The sequence below is a fragment of the Athene noctua genome, chromosome 17, assembly GCF_965140245.1.
Source record: "Athene noctua chromosome 17, bAthNoc1.hap1.1, whole genome shotgun sequence".
NCBI lineage: Eukaryota > Metazoa > Chordata > Aves > Strigiformes > Strigidae > Athene > Athene noctua.
Genome location: NC_134053.1, coordinates 2,945,628 through 2,962,005, shown reverse-complemented (window position 1 = coordinate 2,962,005; position 16,378 = coordinate 2,945,628). Strand labels below are relative to the sequence as shown.

The 16,378-nt window shown below is 41.1% G+C and overlaps 1 protein-coding gene across 3 annotated transcripts in view; it reads right to left on the bottom strand.

Annotated features, from left to right (window-relative positions):
• The window catches only part of CLIP1 (CAP-Gly domain containing linker protein 1), a 70,270-nt gene that overhangs the window by 5,025 nt on the left and 48,867 nt on the right, over positions 1-16,378 (bottom strand). For 2 of the 3 annotated variants that reach the window (XM_074921573.1, XM_074921572.1), the window contains exons 18-22: positions 14,033-16,318; positions 12,663-12,800; positions 10,849-10,955; positions 7,692-7,812; positions 2,470-2,522 (exon numbers count right to left, since the gene is read on the bottom strand). In XM_074921573.1, coding sequence (XP_074777674.1) covers positions 2,470-2,522; positions 7,692-7,812; positions 10,849-10,955; positions 12,663-12,800; positions 14,033-16,318 — 2,705 coding nt within the window. The remainder of the gene's footprint in view (positions 1-2,469; positions 2,523-7,691; positions 7,813-10,848; positions 10,956-12,662; positions 12,801-14,032; positions 16,319-16,378) is intronic. The other variant, XM_074921574.1, reaches the window with a different exon arrangement.

Genomic DNA, 16,378 nt, shown 5'->3' with positions numbered 1-16,378 from the left:
AGAACCACATGTTAGAAACATGGAGTAGAAATGGAAAATACTGTAAGGAAGAACTAAATTTGCACCAAGGGGCTTTTTTGTTTTGGTAAAAAAGATAGACTTTTTATAAATATATATATATATATAGCTGAGTATTTTACAAAACAAAAGCAAGACACCAAGGGACAAAGGCAGCCAAAATATGTACAACAACTTTACTTAAAAAAAAATAAAATTATTTATTGTAACGTGGATAGACTTTCTTGAGTCTTACCATTAAAGACACACAGATATAGCAAAGGAAGCAAGGGCAGGAAAGGGAAGAGAGAGGAATGAAATGAGTATCGATAAATAGTGCAAGCTCAAAGACAGTAAGACAGTTAGCAACCCACAACGAACCTAATGAGCTGAAGTAACACAGAACCCCCTTAGCCTCATAAATATCTAAGCCCTGTCACTCCTAGCAGGACTAGTTCCTAGAGGGAGCTGCTAAAATAGAGGAAGAGAATTCCTGTGGGTGGAAGGCTGGTGAGAAGACCACTGCTAGAGATTTGACCTAATCGAAACAAAAAGATGTCTCTTCTTCACTATCTCAAATTCTTAAGACAAAAGGAAGAAATCATCGCTCATCTCACCACCAACTTCAGTGGAATTTGGGAATTTATAGAGACTCTTTTTTATTTAATTAGCTCTCTGCTCAGCCTAACTTCCTTTGTTAGCAAACCATGCCCTGTGCTGGTGTATTCTGACCCCTCATGGCCTGCAGTCTGCTTCAGCGAGGTTGGCTGTTTCTGATACTTGTTTTGTATTGGAGTTTATTCAGCACTGTTGAGGAATGTCGTTAAGCCACTCACAAACTCGGGCATCTCGGTGTAACCAATTGAAGGTAAAGTAATGTTAAAATTCACTTGAACAATTTCATAATTACTGAGATTATTTCAGGCAGCTCACACAGAGGAAAAACAGGAGAAGGAAAACTGGAGCCACACACTTTTTTTTTTTTTTATAACTTACTAAAGAATTTGTTTTTTAAAATGTATATGGAATAGAACTGCTGGAAAGTATTGAATGAATCTTGGGGCCCCACTCCCTCCTTCCCTCGAGTAACTTTCAGGTGTTACACTATTTAACATACACGTTTGAAAACACATTAAATAAACAGGCTACAAACAGCACTCTAAGCTGTCAGCAGCACTAACATCCTCCTTTCCCTTCCCTTCCTCCACATCAAATATGCTGGAGATGATCTCCACTTGGTGTCAACATACTAATTATTGTGGATGTCAATACACCAGCTCAAGATTTGTCTCCTTATCTTCTCCTTCACCTTAAAAAAAAAAAAAATCTCTTGACCTTAAAAGAAAAAAATCCTTCATCTTAGTAACTGTCAGTTATTTTTCTGTTTTGCTGTTCTATGCAGGTGAAGGCCAAGTGATGCAGTTCATGAGGTTGGCTGGAGCTGGAGGCTCAGCTGCTCACTTGCTGCTGTCTAACAACTGCTCAGACTCCGACACCCCGAGGGGGCTGTAGCGGGTGCACACCCCGAGGGGGCTGTCGAAGGCCGTGGGATACAGCGGGGCATGACCCACCTCCCAGACAACAGGCTTCTAGGGAATAAACAAGGGAGCAGCAAGTAATACTGAGTAGCTAAGGATGTGCATAAATACCAAAGTGCCACTTGCTGTTCTTCGTGGTGACCATTATAAATTCAGGAAATTTAACAGGGGTTGGTTTGTTTTTCCTGGAACACACTTGGTGTCATGGAGAGCTGCATCTTTTGCTAAGGATTTATAGAACTACTTCTGAAAAGCCCACATTGTCCTAAAGACATCGTGGCACTCAGCCATTAGCCTTCCACACCCCTACTGCAGAAAGACAGTGAATTTTGTAACTTGGGATCATTTATTGAACAGCACAATTTACAAATGGATGCCCCAGTCACTCAGGACAAATCTCCCGGTACTGAAAAACAGTGCTGAATGAACTGCAATAATTACTGCCACAATCAAAATCCCAGAATTACAAGAACAAGCCATTCAACACTGCGTAACTGCAGCTTTGCTTGCTTTCTTTTTTTTCCTTTTAATAACAACACTCCTCAGCATCACTGTATTTTTCTGTTACTCCTTAAGAACCTGAGGGGTCAGACCTGTAGGCATGCATTTTTCTCAGACTGAGGGACAATCCAATATTCCAGAGCAGACTAAAACCAAACACTGAACTGGTTACTGAAAATGAAAAGAACTGCTACAATGCAGGAGGTGCACGACTAAAGAGGAAACAGTAAAGACCACTGCTTACATTAATACAGTTACACTTCCTTCTCACTTTAAATAAAGAAAATATGGAAGATGCCATCTACAATCCAACCTCAGCACTTTTAACTATGATAAAACAGAAAAGAAGCCCTCGCTTAGCAGTGTTCTTATGTTTTCTGAAGTTTGCTGTAGGGCTGTATAGGTAAACACACATCAGAAAAAAACAACTTACCTCTTTTTCATTTCTAATAACTGGTTATTGAGAACCGATCTCTCCTCTTCCAGCTAAAACACAAGTACAAGAAGACTACAGTTAATACACTAAGGATTGTTTCCTTAGAATAAACTACCAGAGCATCATTATCATCATAAAATGAACGTGGAACAGGCTACAGAGCCTAAAAATCCTCAAAGGAATCGATTTTCTACTAGGGCACCACACGCACACAAACACAAATTGTTCAGTGACCAAGAACATCAGCTAGTGAGGAGCTACTACTGCGTTACACCCTGTTTTCATGTCCTGGGCACATGAGAGAGGTGTGAGGCCACCACTGCCTCGTGCCCTATTTCCAGGCCCACACACACCAAAGAGAACCGAACCGTGAGGCTTTGGTGTGCCTGGCTATGAAGTTTAGCCCAGGAGTGGTGAATTACTGGATTTGCTGTTGTTTTGACCTGGATAATTGTACTGCTGATCCGTATTTGTTACTGTACCGTTATTTCGAGATAAATTATTGATCCCTAAAGCTGTTAGTCTGGTGTTTGTTACCGTATCCTGAACTTGTAAGTCAGTGGTGCCACCCTAACCCCTTACAACTTCAGCTGAAAATATTGTTGCTGCAGGTTCTCGTGGTCCAAACTGGCAGGCACACAGAGCTTTTAGAAAAGCAAAACAAACCAAACACCATAATTTGTACAACAAAACTGTAAAGCCCCACCACAAACACCTGGGTAACTGAACTGCTGATAAGGTTATGAAATTATCTCTTTTTCAGGCCAGTTATTTATTTTTCACCATCTCTTCCTTTCTTCTTACTCAGTGGCCCAAGTCAGCAATTACTGCCCTGCAGAACTGGTTATAGGAGCAACTACCTGCACCTTGACTTGAACACAATTTCCCCTCAGATCTCCCAAGGGCTCAGGGTTCACCCACAAGGTCAGCGAGACAAACATTTGTCACGGAAACCTCAGAGCCCCGGGTACAGCAGCAAACACTCTTTAACTGGCTAAATACTTCCAGCACTTTGCAGACATTCAGGTTTGGCACAGACAGGCACAGAAAGCGTTAAGCAAGTTCCAATGAGAAGGAAGGTTGTCTGTCAGCCTCCAGTTCTCAGCTAAATGCAGCTCACCTACATAACGTGTCTCCTCCATATTTTCTGACAACTTACCTTCTCCTTTCACGTACTGCGACGCTGTTAAGCCCTTCAGGTTTAAGATTAATTGGTGTCCTTTTGCTGGGGTTTAATCAGACAGCTTTATTGATATAAAAATAGATACGAGAAGGGTGCAGAGAGACTTATAATAAGAAGTCTTAAAGCAAATCTGTGTCTCTCAAAAAAAGTGACCACTGCTATGGGGGTATGGCCAAATATTTCCTGCAGGCAAATCAGACCCAGGAATTTCAGCAACAGCACAAAGTACACCTCCTGTTTCCAAGAATTTTTGTCTGCTTCCTACACAGAGACAGCCTGTATGAACTCCTTACATCTGTACAGACTGATGACATAAAAAAAGAGAAGGAAAAAAGAATATGAAAATTCTGAGAACTGCTTCACTTGTAAATCCCAGTGAGCTGCACGTTATTCAGCCACTTCTCCAGAACCCGCTCTGACCGCTGCCTTATGTGGCCCCTCTCCCCCCTCAGACACGTTGCCATCTCCTGTCCATCACACTTTTCGAGATGGTTTTTTGGACTACTTTTCCTCTACCAGCACTAGCATTTCTCTACGGTCACATCGTGCAGCATTAACCTGGCCACATTCTACCAACAAATCACTTCGTTTCACCCTCCTCGAGCTTAATTTTCTGGTGTTTATGTTCTTGACTGCTACTTGCAATCGGAAAAACCTCACACTGACCTGATTCACCCCTGGCTGCCCAGAGGCCATGTCCACAGAGCTCCATGACACTCTCCTCCCCTGCCCCAAACACACCTCAGCTATTTCCCAGTTTCTTTTAGGAAAAGACTGTGGTGCCTTTTTAACTCTGAAAACCCTTCAGTATTTGTGGAGTGCTCCCATAAACCCTGCATCTCTCCTCCCTTTCAGCTCCCTGCTTGGCTGTGGAGAGGTGAGTGATTTTTGTACAGACCGAGACAGAAGTGAATTTGAAAGAGAGAAAAATAAAGGACAAGATGACAGTGGAGTTGTGCAGCTTCTAAACCCCTGTTGCAGCTGCGTGGGTCATGGATCAAGCCTTGAGCAGTTTCTGCCTGTAGACGGGGAGAAATGACACCCCTTCCCTCAACATTTCTCCTGCAATCCACTCATTCTCTCATTACCCTCCGAGCAGACTTCTCACACACCTTTAATAAAAGATGGACCAGCTGAGCTAGTACATGTTTCGACGCTTTTTCCAATAAAGTTAAAATGCCTGGATAGGTCTGAGGCTCCCAAAATACCACAACAAGCAAGCCAGAAAAGTTCCTCAAGCTCAGTATCTATCTGACTGGGAATCTTTAACTAATTACAAACGGCTAATTATTTATGGATCGATAGAGAAAAGCACCCCTCAGCATCTCTAGTACAAGACACTTTAACCTTTAGATGTCAGGATAAATCATTCATGAAACAGTATTCATTAATTTTGCAAAGTGTGCCACATGCAGCCACAGATTCACTAACCCAATTGACTTGCTAGAATTTATAGTTACCATAGTAACCGCTCAAAATACTTAAAACATATGCTTGCTACCTTTCCTACTGCATTTTAACAGGCACATGCACAGAACCTCACACAGACCAAAGCTCTGCTACATTCCGTGCTTTCCTCTCTGCTGTCCAATTTTTCAGTACCCCCTGCAGAAAATGCAGCTCCATGAGCCATCCTGTCCCCTGTTAAGCCTCGTCATTGCCACCACAGACATTTCTTCTCTAAAATCTAATCGAGCAATTCTTCACAGAAACATTTTTTCCACTCTCCCCCCAGCCAGCCTGAACCAAGGAAGCCCAGAGCATGCTGCACCCTGGTGCCCAAACACAACGTGCTTTCACCCCAGGTAGAACTGGGGAGGGGGGGGATCCCCGAGACTGTGAGAATCCTCAGTGCTGTGTGGTTTTCTTGCCATTTCATGAAGAGAACCCAGCAGCAGCAAAGGTAGAACAAGGGGACTGTAAGTTTAGGTTGGGTAAGATCTAAAGGAAAAATAAAAAAAAGGAAAGAAATCCTACTCCTCAGGGTCACAGCAGGTTTCTATCAGACTCAAGAGGATGGTTAGTACTTTACAGCCTCCAGATGAGACAGGGAATGCTTTTTAGGAGCAACCCCGAAACAGGAACAATCTGGGCAGGTGGACCACGTGTCTCACCAACAAGAGCTGAACAATACTAAGCTGGGAAGAGCTGCACTCATTAGTGACGTGACGCTCAGCAGGAAACAAGCATTTTTAAATGACATCATTTTGCCTTCGTTCCTTTGTCCACAACGGAGCTCCCTGGAACACCAGATGCCTCTTCCACTTTTTTAGGAGGCCATGCAGTTCACTAGACCTGAAGACACCATAGCCCAAATACTATGTTTAGAAAATGCAGCAGATGGCATTCCCACGTTCCCAAGATTCAGGTTACATCTTCCTTGCAGAAAAGGACGTAAGGCAACACGAACGGCTGAAGAAGGCAAACAGAGTGTTTCTCCAAGCTTCAGCAGATCTTCCAGATCTTTGATCTTGGAGCAATGTACTCCCGGGCAGAAAAGGCCACGTTGCAAGTGAACTGAGAATACTCCAGTTTGCGAGATAACTGACTAATCCCCGTGCGTCACCGCCCGCGCTCTGTCCCGGCCACGAGATCCCCAGGCAGCAGGAGCAGGACGCCGTGGCAAGGTCACCTGGGAACAACGGTGGCCACAGAGGGAGGAGATGGCCCTGAGCGCTGCCAGCCTACGCCTGGGGGCCGAAGGGTCCCCTCCCTCGGGGACTTGCTGTGTATCAACTCCAGCTACATACCACAGGCAGAAAGATTTGACCAGTGCTGCCGAATCCTCTTCAAGTTACAACTCTTTCTGAAAATAACAGGTTGCCTCAAAGATTCTGAAATAATTTAAGAAAACATGTGGGAGTGGGGAGCAGAGCTCCCACTGGCTGTTTAGGATGACAGCGTTCTCTTACCACACCACTACTCAGATGCAGCATGAGTCAGTGGTGGAGCCCACACGTCTGGGACTCTTGTTAATCATCTCCAAAGGCTCTTCAGGATGAAGCAGCTCGTGCATTACTCCTGTCAGCAGACAAAAGGGTTGAAAAGCCGGCCTGATCTGCAGTCACCCTTTCTCAGTATTTCAAAATAGGACCGTCTGGGGAAAAGCCAGCCTCTTGGCTTCAAAACTATCAGTCTTTGTTGCAGGTTGGTGAGACCTGTCTCAGTGTCACTGGGAAGAGGCACACCTCTCTTCTGCACAAGTGCCATCTCAGCAAGGCAACATATAAATCCACATCTCCTATGTGCTTGCTTTTGGACAAGTTATTCCTAAAATGTCTTTGTGGTGTGGCTATCACAGGAACTGCTCCACAAGAACTAAACCCTCCATATTTAATGGCTGTAAATCTAATTTCTCTTTTGGCAAGTACTAGTGGTATAAGCTGTGTAACTCAGCCTGTACTTTAAAAATTCCAGCAACATGTTAAAATGTAATAGGAAAAAAAAAAAAAATTAAAAATTGAGTCATCTATAAACTACCACCAGAAAAGCATCTTGCATCGATTCTATCCCTCTACTGGCTGCAGCACTGTTCATGTACATGCACAGTAAGAAGTTGAAGCAAGCTTACACGTGCATAGCGCTTTTTAGAGACAGAGTCCAACCAAGCAGTTTTAAATTGTATTCAGAAATACATCCTAAATACTTTTTTTTTTTTTTTTTTAGTGGGAAGGAAGAGCAGGAAAAAGGAGGAGAATTACATTTCCTTAGTACTGGATAGATGGAGATTTCCACAGTTGTATAACAAAATTACTCCCGACAGAAATAGCAAGTGTCTGTTAATACATTTGACTAAAGCATATTTAATTTATGCTTATTCTCAGGCCTCCTAAGTATCCTTCACAGGTTACGTAACCTTCTGTCAGCCTGCAGTTCTAACCTCCCAATGCAGGTGGCTTCCAAATTTATTTTAAAACATTCTCAGAACAACTCATCTTTCAAGCACAAACATGCAGTGCAACGTCACCCAGGCACCAGCAGAAACAGCACGCACAGCACTTGCACCAGAGATCAGGAAACGTTCCAGCCACTCTACCTTCTGATGACTTGTGACTTCGTCCCTGCTCCTGCCCAGCTCCTCGGCAAGTTTCACGTTCTCCTCTTGCAAAGCTGCAAGCTGCTGGGACTTCTGAGCTGCTGCCAGCTTGAGCGCTTCGCTGCGAGGACAGAGAGTGCATCGTTACCATAGGAACGAGAGAGGCAAGAAAAAACTGTGGGAGAGATTCTGCTTCACAGCTTGGAAAAATACATCTAGGTCACGTGTCTAATGGGATCTATAATAAAGGTGACAATCTATACCTCAAGCGCACAGGGGTAGGTTTACCCCTGAAAAGCAGTAGCAGCACAAAACTCCTTTTCTTTTACATCTATCAGATACTCAGAGAAATGGAAGGTAAGTTCAGACTGTGAGTTCTGCATGCTTCCAACCGTTAGCAAATGCTTGGCTTCAGAAATATAGGGTAGGCTTTGGCAAGAGTGTTGGCAAGGTTTATAGCCTAGACTTTCTCAGAAGTGAATTCTGTAGCCAGAGGTAAAACACGAGCGAAAAAAAAAAAGGGAAAAAAAATAATAAAACAAAAATCTTACAGTTCCTCTTATTAAAATACTCCCTACAAGGTCTGACACCCAAACATACAAGAATGTGTAAGATCGCAGGAGGCAAAACAGTAAAGTATCTAATCTATTCCATTATTTTAACAGATACAAAACTGAAAAGGAGACAAAACAAAAGCTGAAGAAAAACATGGATTTGCAGGTTTTGTTAGCCTACATTGCTACTGATGTGTGTGGTTTCTTTAAAGTAAGTTTATTTTCAACAAATTTTTGGAAAAAAAAATATTTTGCATACCTGCCTGTAACACAAATGACTAACACAAGTTTTTGAAAGATGTGACAGTATCTTTCAAAAAATAAAAGCTTCATTTCCCTAAACAGTAATTTTTGTAACTGTGTTTTATTTTCATAAAAAGCTATCTCAGTACTCCTATGTTACAACAATATTACACAGAGTTAAACCCTGACTGGAATATTAAAAATATTTTTATGACTGTGGGAGGTAGAAGAACCCCTAAGTCAGAAACTAATTCAAGCACTTCAAAACACAAGGACTCTGCGGTCTGTTACTGGGCACATTTAAACGAAAGGAAGCCTGATTTACTTTTTGAATTCAGCGTGTAATATGACTAAGATTTTCCAACCACTGCTTCTACCTGGTCTCACCTCGACCAGTTTCCACGCCGACCCACCTAGCCTGGATTAAACAGGCCAGCTCCCACCGCTGAACATCGATTCAAATTATCTTGGTACAAAGATATTGTAAAGGAACAAACCTATTTTTAACCACAATCGTTTGCTGAACTGCAGCACTAACCAGTTCTCCTCTTTTTGCTTTTGGCATTAAAACGTAGAGTCAGGGCGTTGTAAAAAAAAAAAAAAAGCACAAAAAAATACTGGGGTCAATTTGTGTGAGATGCTCTCCTGTGTTTGGTGCCAAGGAACTTTAAACCGATAGCTGCGAGTGCACTTGACAGTGTGCAGCACTACATGAATACACAACACCCAGACAGTTTTTCTGCTTTTCTCCATCGCAGTTTTGCACAAGGCGGCTCTTTTACGGAGGACACCAGTGCCACTGTAACACCTCCCCACCTCCAACAGACATTGCTCTGGAGGCAGCGGCGTGTCCCTACCTACAGTCCTGCTCTTGTGGGCAAAAATCTTCCCTCCGCTCTCTGTTGCAAAAGCCAGGGCACTACCTTCACCAAAGGACTCTCTACCCACATGACTGCTGGTCAAGAAAAGCCTATTATCAAGCTATTTCTTTAATTATACAAGGCAGCACACAAAATAATTAAGACAACGAAGATCAATTAAAAACCAACCAGACAAACTTCCACTTATCCACAATGTCTCCTACCACTGATGGTTAGAGACCACATTCAGCAACAGTCTATGACTAGAATTAACTTTAAGAAAAAAAAAAAAAAAAATTGAAAAAAACCCACAAAGTGATCAGGATCATGAGAACACCTTTCAGTGCTGATGATTTTCAAGGAAGTATCTTTTATAAATAACTTCTGCTTGGCAAATTACAGTCTAATATATTTTGTCTTTCCACGAACCCAGAGTCTGTGGTCCCTGGCTGTTCCAGCACTGGGGCAACTAGTCTGGCAATAATGATTTTGCTTTCCCACGAGCACTAAAGCAGGTAGGAATTGCACGTGGAACAAAATCCTGCCTTCCTCAAAGGTGGGTGCTATCTACACAAGCATGCAGGTTTTTAAAAGCAAGCAGCAAAATCTGTCAGTCATACAGAAACTTGGCATTAATTCTGTGTGCTGATTTCCCTGGGCCCTGTCTTCACCTCCGAGCAGTGGTTAAGAACTGTCACTAAATGACTTATGGAGTGAACAGTAATAATAATTAGTCAAAGCTGCTTTTAGCTCTCAGTCTAGATTCCAGCATGAGTCAAGAAATTCTTGGAGTGCAGGTGGGAACAGAGATTTGTGATTTAATGCTTTACATCTCAGAGCTGGGAGACATGCAGTTACTGCAGGGGAGCAATAACGAGGAATTTTATTCACAGTGGCACGCCAAAAACTTTGATGCAATGAGATTTCACAGGGAAAATTACTTTCTATCAGCTGCTTTGCAGTTAAGTTATTGTGTACAATACTACACAGGATTAGTTGTAGTACATAAGACACGTGACAGCCAATTAACTCTAGTTTTACATACTATATGTGGCATTTGGATTGTGACAGAAAATAAATGCACAGTGGGAATAAACTGGATAAAGCCAATAATGAAAAATAAAAGCAGAACCAGATTTCCTGTAAACAAAGCCACTTAAAACTACTTAACACTCCAAGTGTATTTGTAATTCAATCCAAACAGAATTTCTTTTATTATAAAGCTTTTAAAATAACCTAGTGCCCTCAGGTGGCAGAACACTAGACTTCCTCCAACAAACAAATTATTTCAAACAACGCCTGGAGGATTTGCTTCAATATCCTTCAGCAGTTCAGGAGCAACGTTCTGATTTCAAGTCAAACTAATATTTAATTTTGACCTAATATTTGCTTTATAAGTGAGGATATTGGAGAGATACCAAAAGACAATTTTTTTTAAAAATGAAAGGTAAATGAAACTACAAAATAATGGTTTAACAGATTTAATGTTGAAATACTTACAATTCTTTTCTAAGTTCTTCCACTTTCTTGTTCTCCAGATCTAGAAGCTCTTTTGATTTATTAAGTTCCTCTTCATTTTTCAGGTTGTTTTGTTTAAGCATGTCCAACTTAAAGAGGAAAAACACCTCATTACACTAATGCAACTATACACAGGTGTAGCACTCGGAAAAGATATTCAGCAAAATGGGGGCCTGAGCTGAGCTGTTCCACTTCGTCATATTTAATCCTTAAATTAATTCAGCCTGTCTGTAGAGAAGCACGTGTCTAACAAAAAACGTTATATGAGACCTTCTGCATTCAAGTTGAGCAGCACAAAGAATCCCAAGCCCACTGAAGAGCAGTAATCTGATGTATATACCCTGATATAAAAGGTAAAGCTCCAAAGCACCCATTTTAAATGCTATATATGACTCAAGGCACATTTTTCTAAAAAATTCAATGCTTATTGCTAAAATTAGCTGTTCCCTTGATCTTTATTTCACTAAAATAACTGGTAACAAGTTCTGCTTTGACATACCTTAATTTCTGAGAAACAGGAGGCTGAATGTTGTGCATGCAACCATAAGAAATGAACTCCTCTCAGAGATCTCGTAGCATGGGACAAATTGCTGCGCATCTATTTACTGAGTTTGCATCTACCACGTAAAACACCACAGGCTCACGAACCTTATTTGTTCACATTCAGCAACGCATTGTGTTACGTAAGAGGTCATCTACAGCCATTCTCATGGCATTACAGGACCCTGCAGATTTATTTATTTTTTAATCCAGAAAGTGAATCCCTGCCATTACTAACGTCACTGCTTTTAATTCTCCAGTCCTCAGATCTTGTTGGAAATCATTAGTGTTTCAGCACAAGCTGTGGCATTTAGGTTAGCCCAGCTGTTCACTACCCGTTCTTATGGGAGCTGCAGAAGATGAAAGAGCCATCAAAAAGAGGCCACAGGGTGCTCAAGATCTGCAGAAAGGATGCCAGTTCAACGTCAGACCAGACACTCCAGGGCAAAAGTGTGTGAATGATAGCGAGGACATTCTTCCCTTCTCTGAACCCTGGAGTATCACAAAGTGGTGGGAGGACACAGGCTGAAGAACAGGTCCCTAGAGGAACTGCTCTACGTGTTGGACTGGAAGTTCTTTGGGACCACTGTACGGTGAATAGCTCAGTAGAATTTGTACCTCGTCAAACCACAATTCTGATGAACAGAAAAGTGGAAAAAAGAAGAAATTGTAACATTACACATGTCGCGATCACGAAGACGGTATAATGCACTCCTTTTTCTGTACAGGTGACAACGGAGCAGTAATTTTGTGGATTAGGAGCACTGTTACTCAGAGCTCTGAGGAACTCATCAGAGTGTAAAGTTGCACCCCATGCTTACAACAAGGGAACTGAAGCACAGAGCAGTCACATCTAAGCAACAGATCCAAAGCTATATAGCAAGACTGATTGAGCCTCGAGTCAAACCCATGTCTCTGGATTCTGTGATTTACAAAAGCTGCTGCAGCATCCAGAACTCCTGTAAGAGATTTTGTTGCTGCACCAAGATTTAAGGGACACGACTTTGTATACTGTACAGTATTTGAAATCACATGCAAAATACAAAAGCACACGGGTCATGATGGCTATAAAAAGCACCTAGATCTTCCATCAATGTGCACTCATCTAGTAAGTTTTCACAAGCCAGTCAGGACTGAGTAATGTGGTGGCAAAATGACAGAATCCACTCTTGCCTCATCTAATTCTCTGTAATTCAATAGCTGTTCCTTACCAACTAGGCAAAACTTTTCATATAAAAGCATTTAAACGCAATTACTTCATTCTGTAGCTTCTCGTTTGTCTGTCTAGAGTTCTCCAAAGAGGCCAAGGTTTCAATCTTTTCTTTGTGAATGGCATCCTTCTCTTTGGTCACTTTCTCCACAGTCTGGAAAACATCTTCTGCCATTTTGGCAGCCTGTATATTAAGGGGGATGGGGAAAAAAGGAGTATTACCAGAGGGACCTCTGAAAGCAAAAAGATAAACCACGATACTTTATGCACAGCTCCATGGTTTGCCAACTGCTTTCCAATTACATAAGGACTTCAACTGGGAATTTAATTGCATTTTGAAGCTGCATAAAGTATAATAACAAATGGACATGAGAAGATTCAATTCCATGCAGAAATAGATCATAACCCCATGCTTGTGTCACCACCGAGGAAGACCATTTTTTCTTTTTAATTCCTGGATTTTTAACGACCACCACTGTGATTGCTTTTAGACTTCTAACAACTTTAGATAGTAGTAGTTCAATAGATATTCACTTCCAACAGCCTGCTCTATTTTCAGAAAATGTGGAATTATAAAAAGCTGTTAGAATTTGAAAAATAATTAAAAATCAAATAGGTGATAAATCCAATTATTGCATTATTTCATTGTTATTCATTGTGCCCTCATAGAAGGAAATACTTCACAGGAATATTAAAACACCTAGGAGGGCATAACAGGTTATCTTGATTCCAATTTGTATTCAAAATGATTTTATGGGCTTCAAGCCACATGAACTGAAATCCAAAATACTTCATAAAATTTGTTGGTGGTGAATACAAAACACTTCTGTGAATAAAAAGAACACCAGAACTGTCAGCATCTTTCATGGACTGAAAGTCCTCTAATGCCAATTTGAATTTTTATCTTTTTATTTTATTTTAAAATGCTTCTTATCCAATTGCATTTTCCAGAGCAGTATGTTGTTTTATATTTTTTTTGAGTAACTCAAATTTGTAGTTTGTTGTAATTTAACATAAAATCATGTAAAGATCTAATCTAAAACCTCACCTAATACTAGAGTCTAGCTTTTAAGCTGCAGAGTACTTCAATAGAAGGAGCTGCTCAATTTCTCCTACCAGATTCAGGAAACAAATTTTCCTTTTATTCACAGTTTACGTTGTTTTCTTGCAACATTCAGCGACAACATAGGCTTTTATATTTAGAAATATTTTTTGAAAAATATTAAAGTGTCTTTCAGACTCAAAGTTACAACTTAAAAAAAAGCCCCGAGTAATATATTGAGAGAGACCATAATTCCAGCCCGTTTATACCGAGATGAAGTGCTGATTGTGCAATGAAGTGCAGAGAGAAAACCACAGGTTAGTGCTCAGTATTAGTAGAACCGGACTTGATTGTTTAACTACGTGTTTCAATACCTCAAGTTTTTGTGCTACCGTTTGGGCCTGGAGAGTCTCAATTTCTCTTAGTTTCAAAGCCAGATTGTTCATCTCCTCCTGCAGCATCTGATTTTTGCCCTGAGAGATCAGCAATTTGCCTGAGAGGTCACTATTAGTTTGTTCTAAGAGCGCTACTTCCTCGCACAGTTTATAATAATCCTTGGAGAATTTCTCCTTCTCTTTCAGTATTTCTTCCTTAATGACGACCAGACTCTTCTGTTCAGCAATCAGGCTGTCGTTTTCCTGAAGTAACTTTACTCTCTCCTCCTCCATCACCTCATGCCTGTGTCGAAGATCATCTAGAGTCTCGGAGACACAGTTGTGCAAGTCCTGGAGCTCTGCTTTTGATTTAGACAAGGAAGCAAAGTCACTCTTCAGTTGTTCGACACTAGAAGCAAGCTGATCTCTCTCTGCACAGAGGGTTTCTTTTTCTTTAATTATTTCTACCAGTTTAGTTTCAGATCTTTCTTTCTCCTGAACTAAAAGTTCTTTCTCAGTCAGAAATTCTTTATTTTTCTCTCTCAGCTCTTCTATCTCCTTCTCTAAGAAGCTGATGTTGCTTTGAAATTCCATCCGTTCCAACAAAAATGATTCCTTGTCCAGTTTTCTAGCTTCCTTTTCTATGGTTAAGTTTTCTTTCATAACTGCAACCTCACCATTTAATTGCTGACACTTATCTTGCAATTCAGCCCTCTCTCTAGTCAGCATCTCCCTGTCAGAGGAACAGGTCTTGAATGAAGATGACAGGACCTGCTCAGCATGTGATACAGCAGCCAGTTCATTTTCTAATGTTCTTTTGGCCTCCTGGGCCTCTTCCAGAAGATTGGAAAGGTCACATTTACAGGCTATTAGCTCTTGATTTTCTAGAGTCTTCTTACTTAGTTCTTCCTTGAGGGCTTCAATGGAGTCTTGGAGCATGGTGTTCTCTTGGGCCAGAGCTCTCTTGGCTGAGACATTGAGTTCATGTTCTCTCTTCATATCAGAAATTGCATTTGCAGAAGACTTCTTTTCATCAAGAAGCTCTAAGTATTTGTTCTCCAATTCATTCTTCTCTTGCAAAAGAGCTTCATTGTGCTTTTCAAACTGCAACGACTTACGAAAAACAGATTCCTTTTCTAAGTTCAGTTCATTTATTTTCTCAGTAAAGACTGTCTCAGCAAGTACAGCATCAACTATGGCCTTTGCAAGCTTTTCAGTAATTGCCTTATTTTCATCTAAGAGTTCCTCCCTTTCAGCCAAAAGCCTTCGTTCAGATGAAGCAAAAGCCTCTTTCTCTTGAAGTAACTGAATACATTCAGAATTTGATCTCTCTCTTGAGGCTTTCATTTCCTCAAGAAGACAAGAGAGACTAGCAAGGGAATCCTTCAACTCTGTATTGTCTTTCATCACTTTTTTAACTTCTTTATGTTCAGTCTCTAGTTCCGTTTGCATCTCTTCTGTTCTCACCTTTAACGCTTGGTTTTCACTAACCGTATTGTCTAAACTCACACGCAGTTCTTCTATGCTTTTAAGGAGCATCTCCTTCTCTGACTGCAGACTCTGACTTGTCTGCAATAGACTGTTCATTTCATTTTTTAAGTCTATAATTGTCTTTTTAAGATCCGAGTGTTTACCTAGGGCTGAATCTCTCTCTGCAGTCAGAACTGACACCTCTTGCAGTAGCTCCCTTTGATCTCTGGCCAGGGCCTCACAAGCATTTTCCAGCCTCTGAATAACATCATCTTTATCTTTAATAACTGCATCTTTCTCTTCCAAAAGTTTCTTTTGAGAATACTCCAGTTCCTCCCGTTCCTTGATATGTTTCTGACATACCACATCCATGGCATCTTTGCTGGCCTGAAGTTCTTTCAACTTTTGGAGCAAGGCTGACTCTGAAGACCGGAGAGCATCATTTTCTTGAGTTATCTTCAGAAGGTTTGCCTGTGCTGCCTCTATTTCAGAGAGTAATTTGCTTTTCTCAGAAATGAGTGCTACCTTTTCTGTGCTTTCCTGCTGGCTTCTGGCCTCAGCTTCTTCCTTCTGCTTTAGGATTTCTTTATTTTCCAAATTAAGTTCTTTATTTATTGTCAAAAGTTCTTCTTGGTCTTGCTGCATGAATGAAATCTTTGATTCCAACTCTAGAAGTTTTGATAACAAGGAACCTCTCTCTAATTTTAAAGTATTCCCCTCCTGTGCCAAAGTCTCTTTTTCTGATATCAAACCCCTCATCTCGTCTGACATTAGTTCAATTTCTTTTCTGGCTGATGCTAACACAGAGCTTAAGGACTAAAGAAATAAAGTCAGGGAGAAGGGAAAACAAAAATGAAGTCAAGCAGACAAATGAGG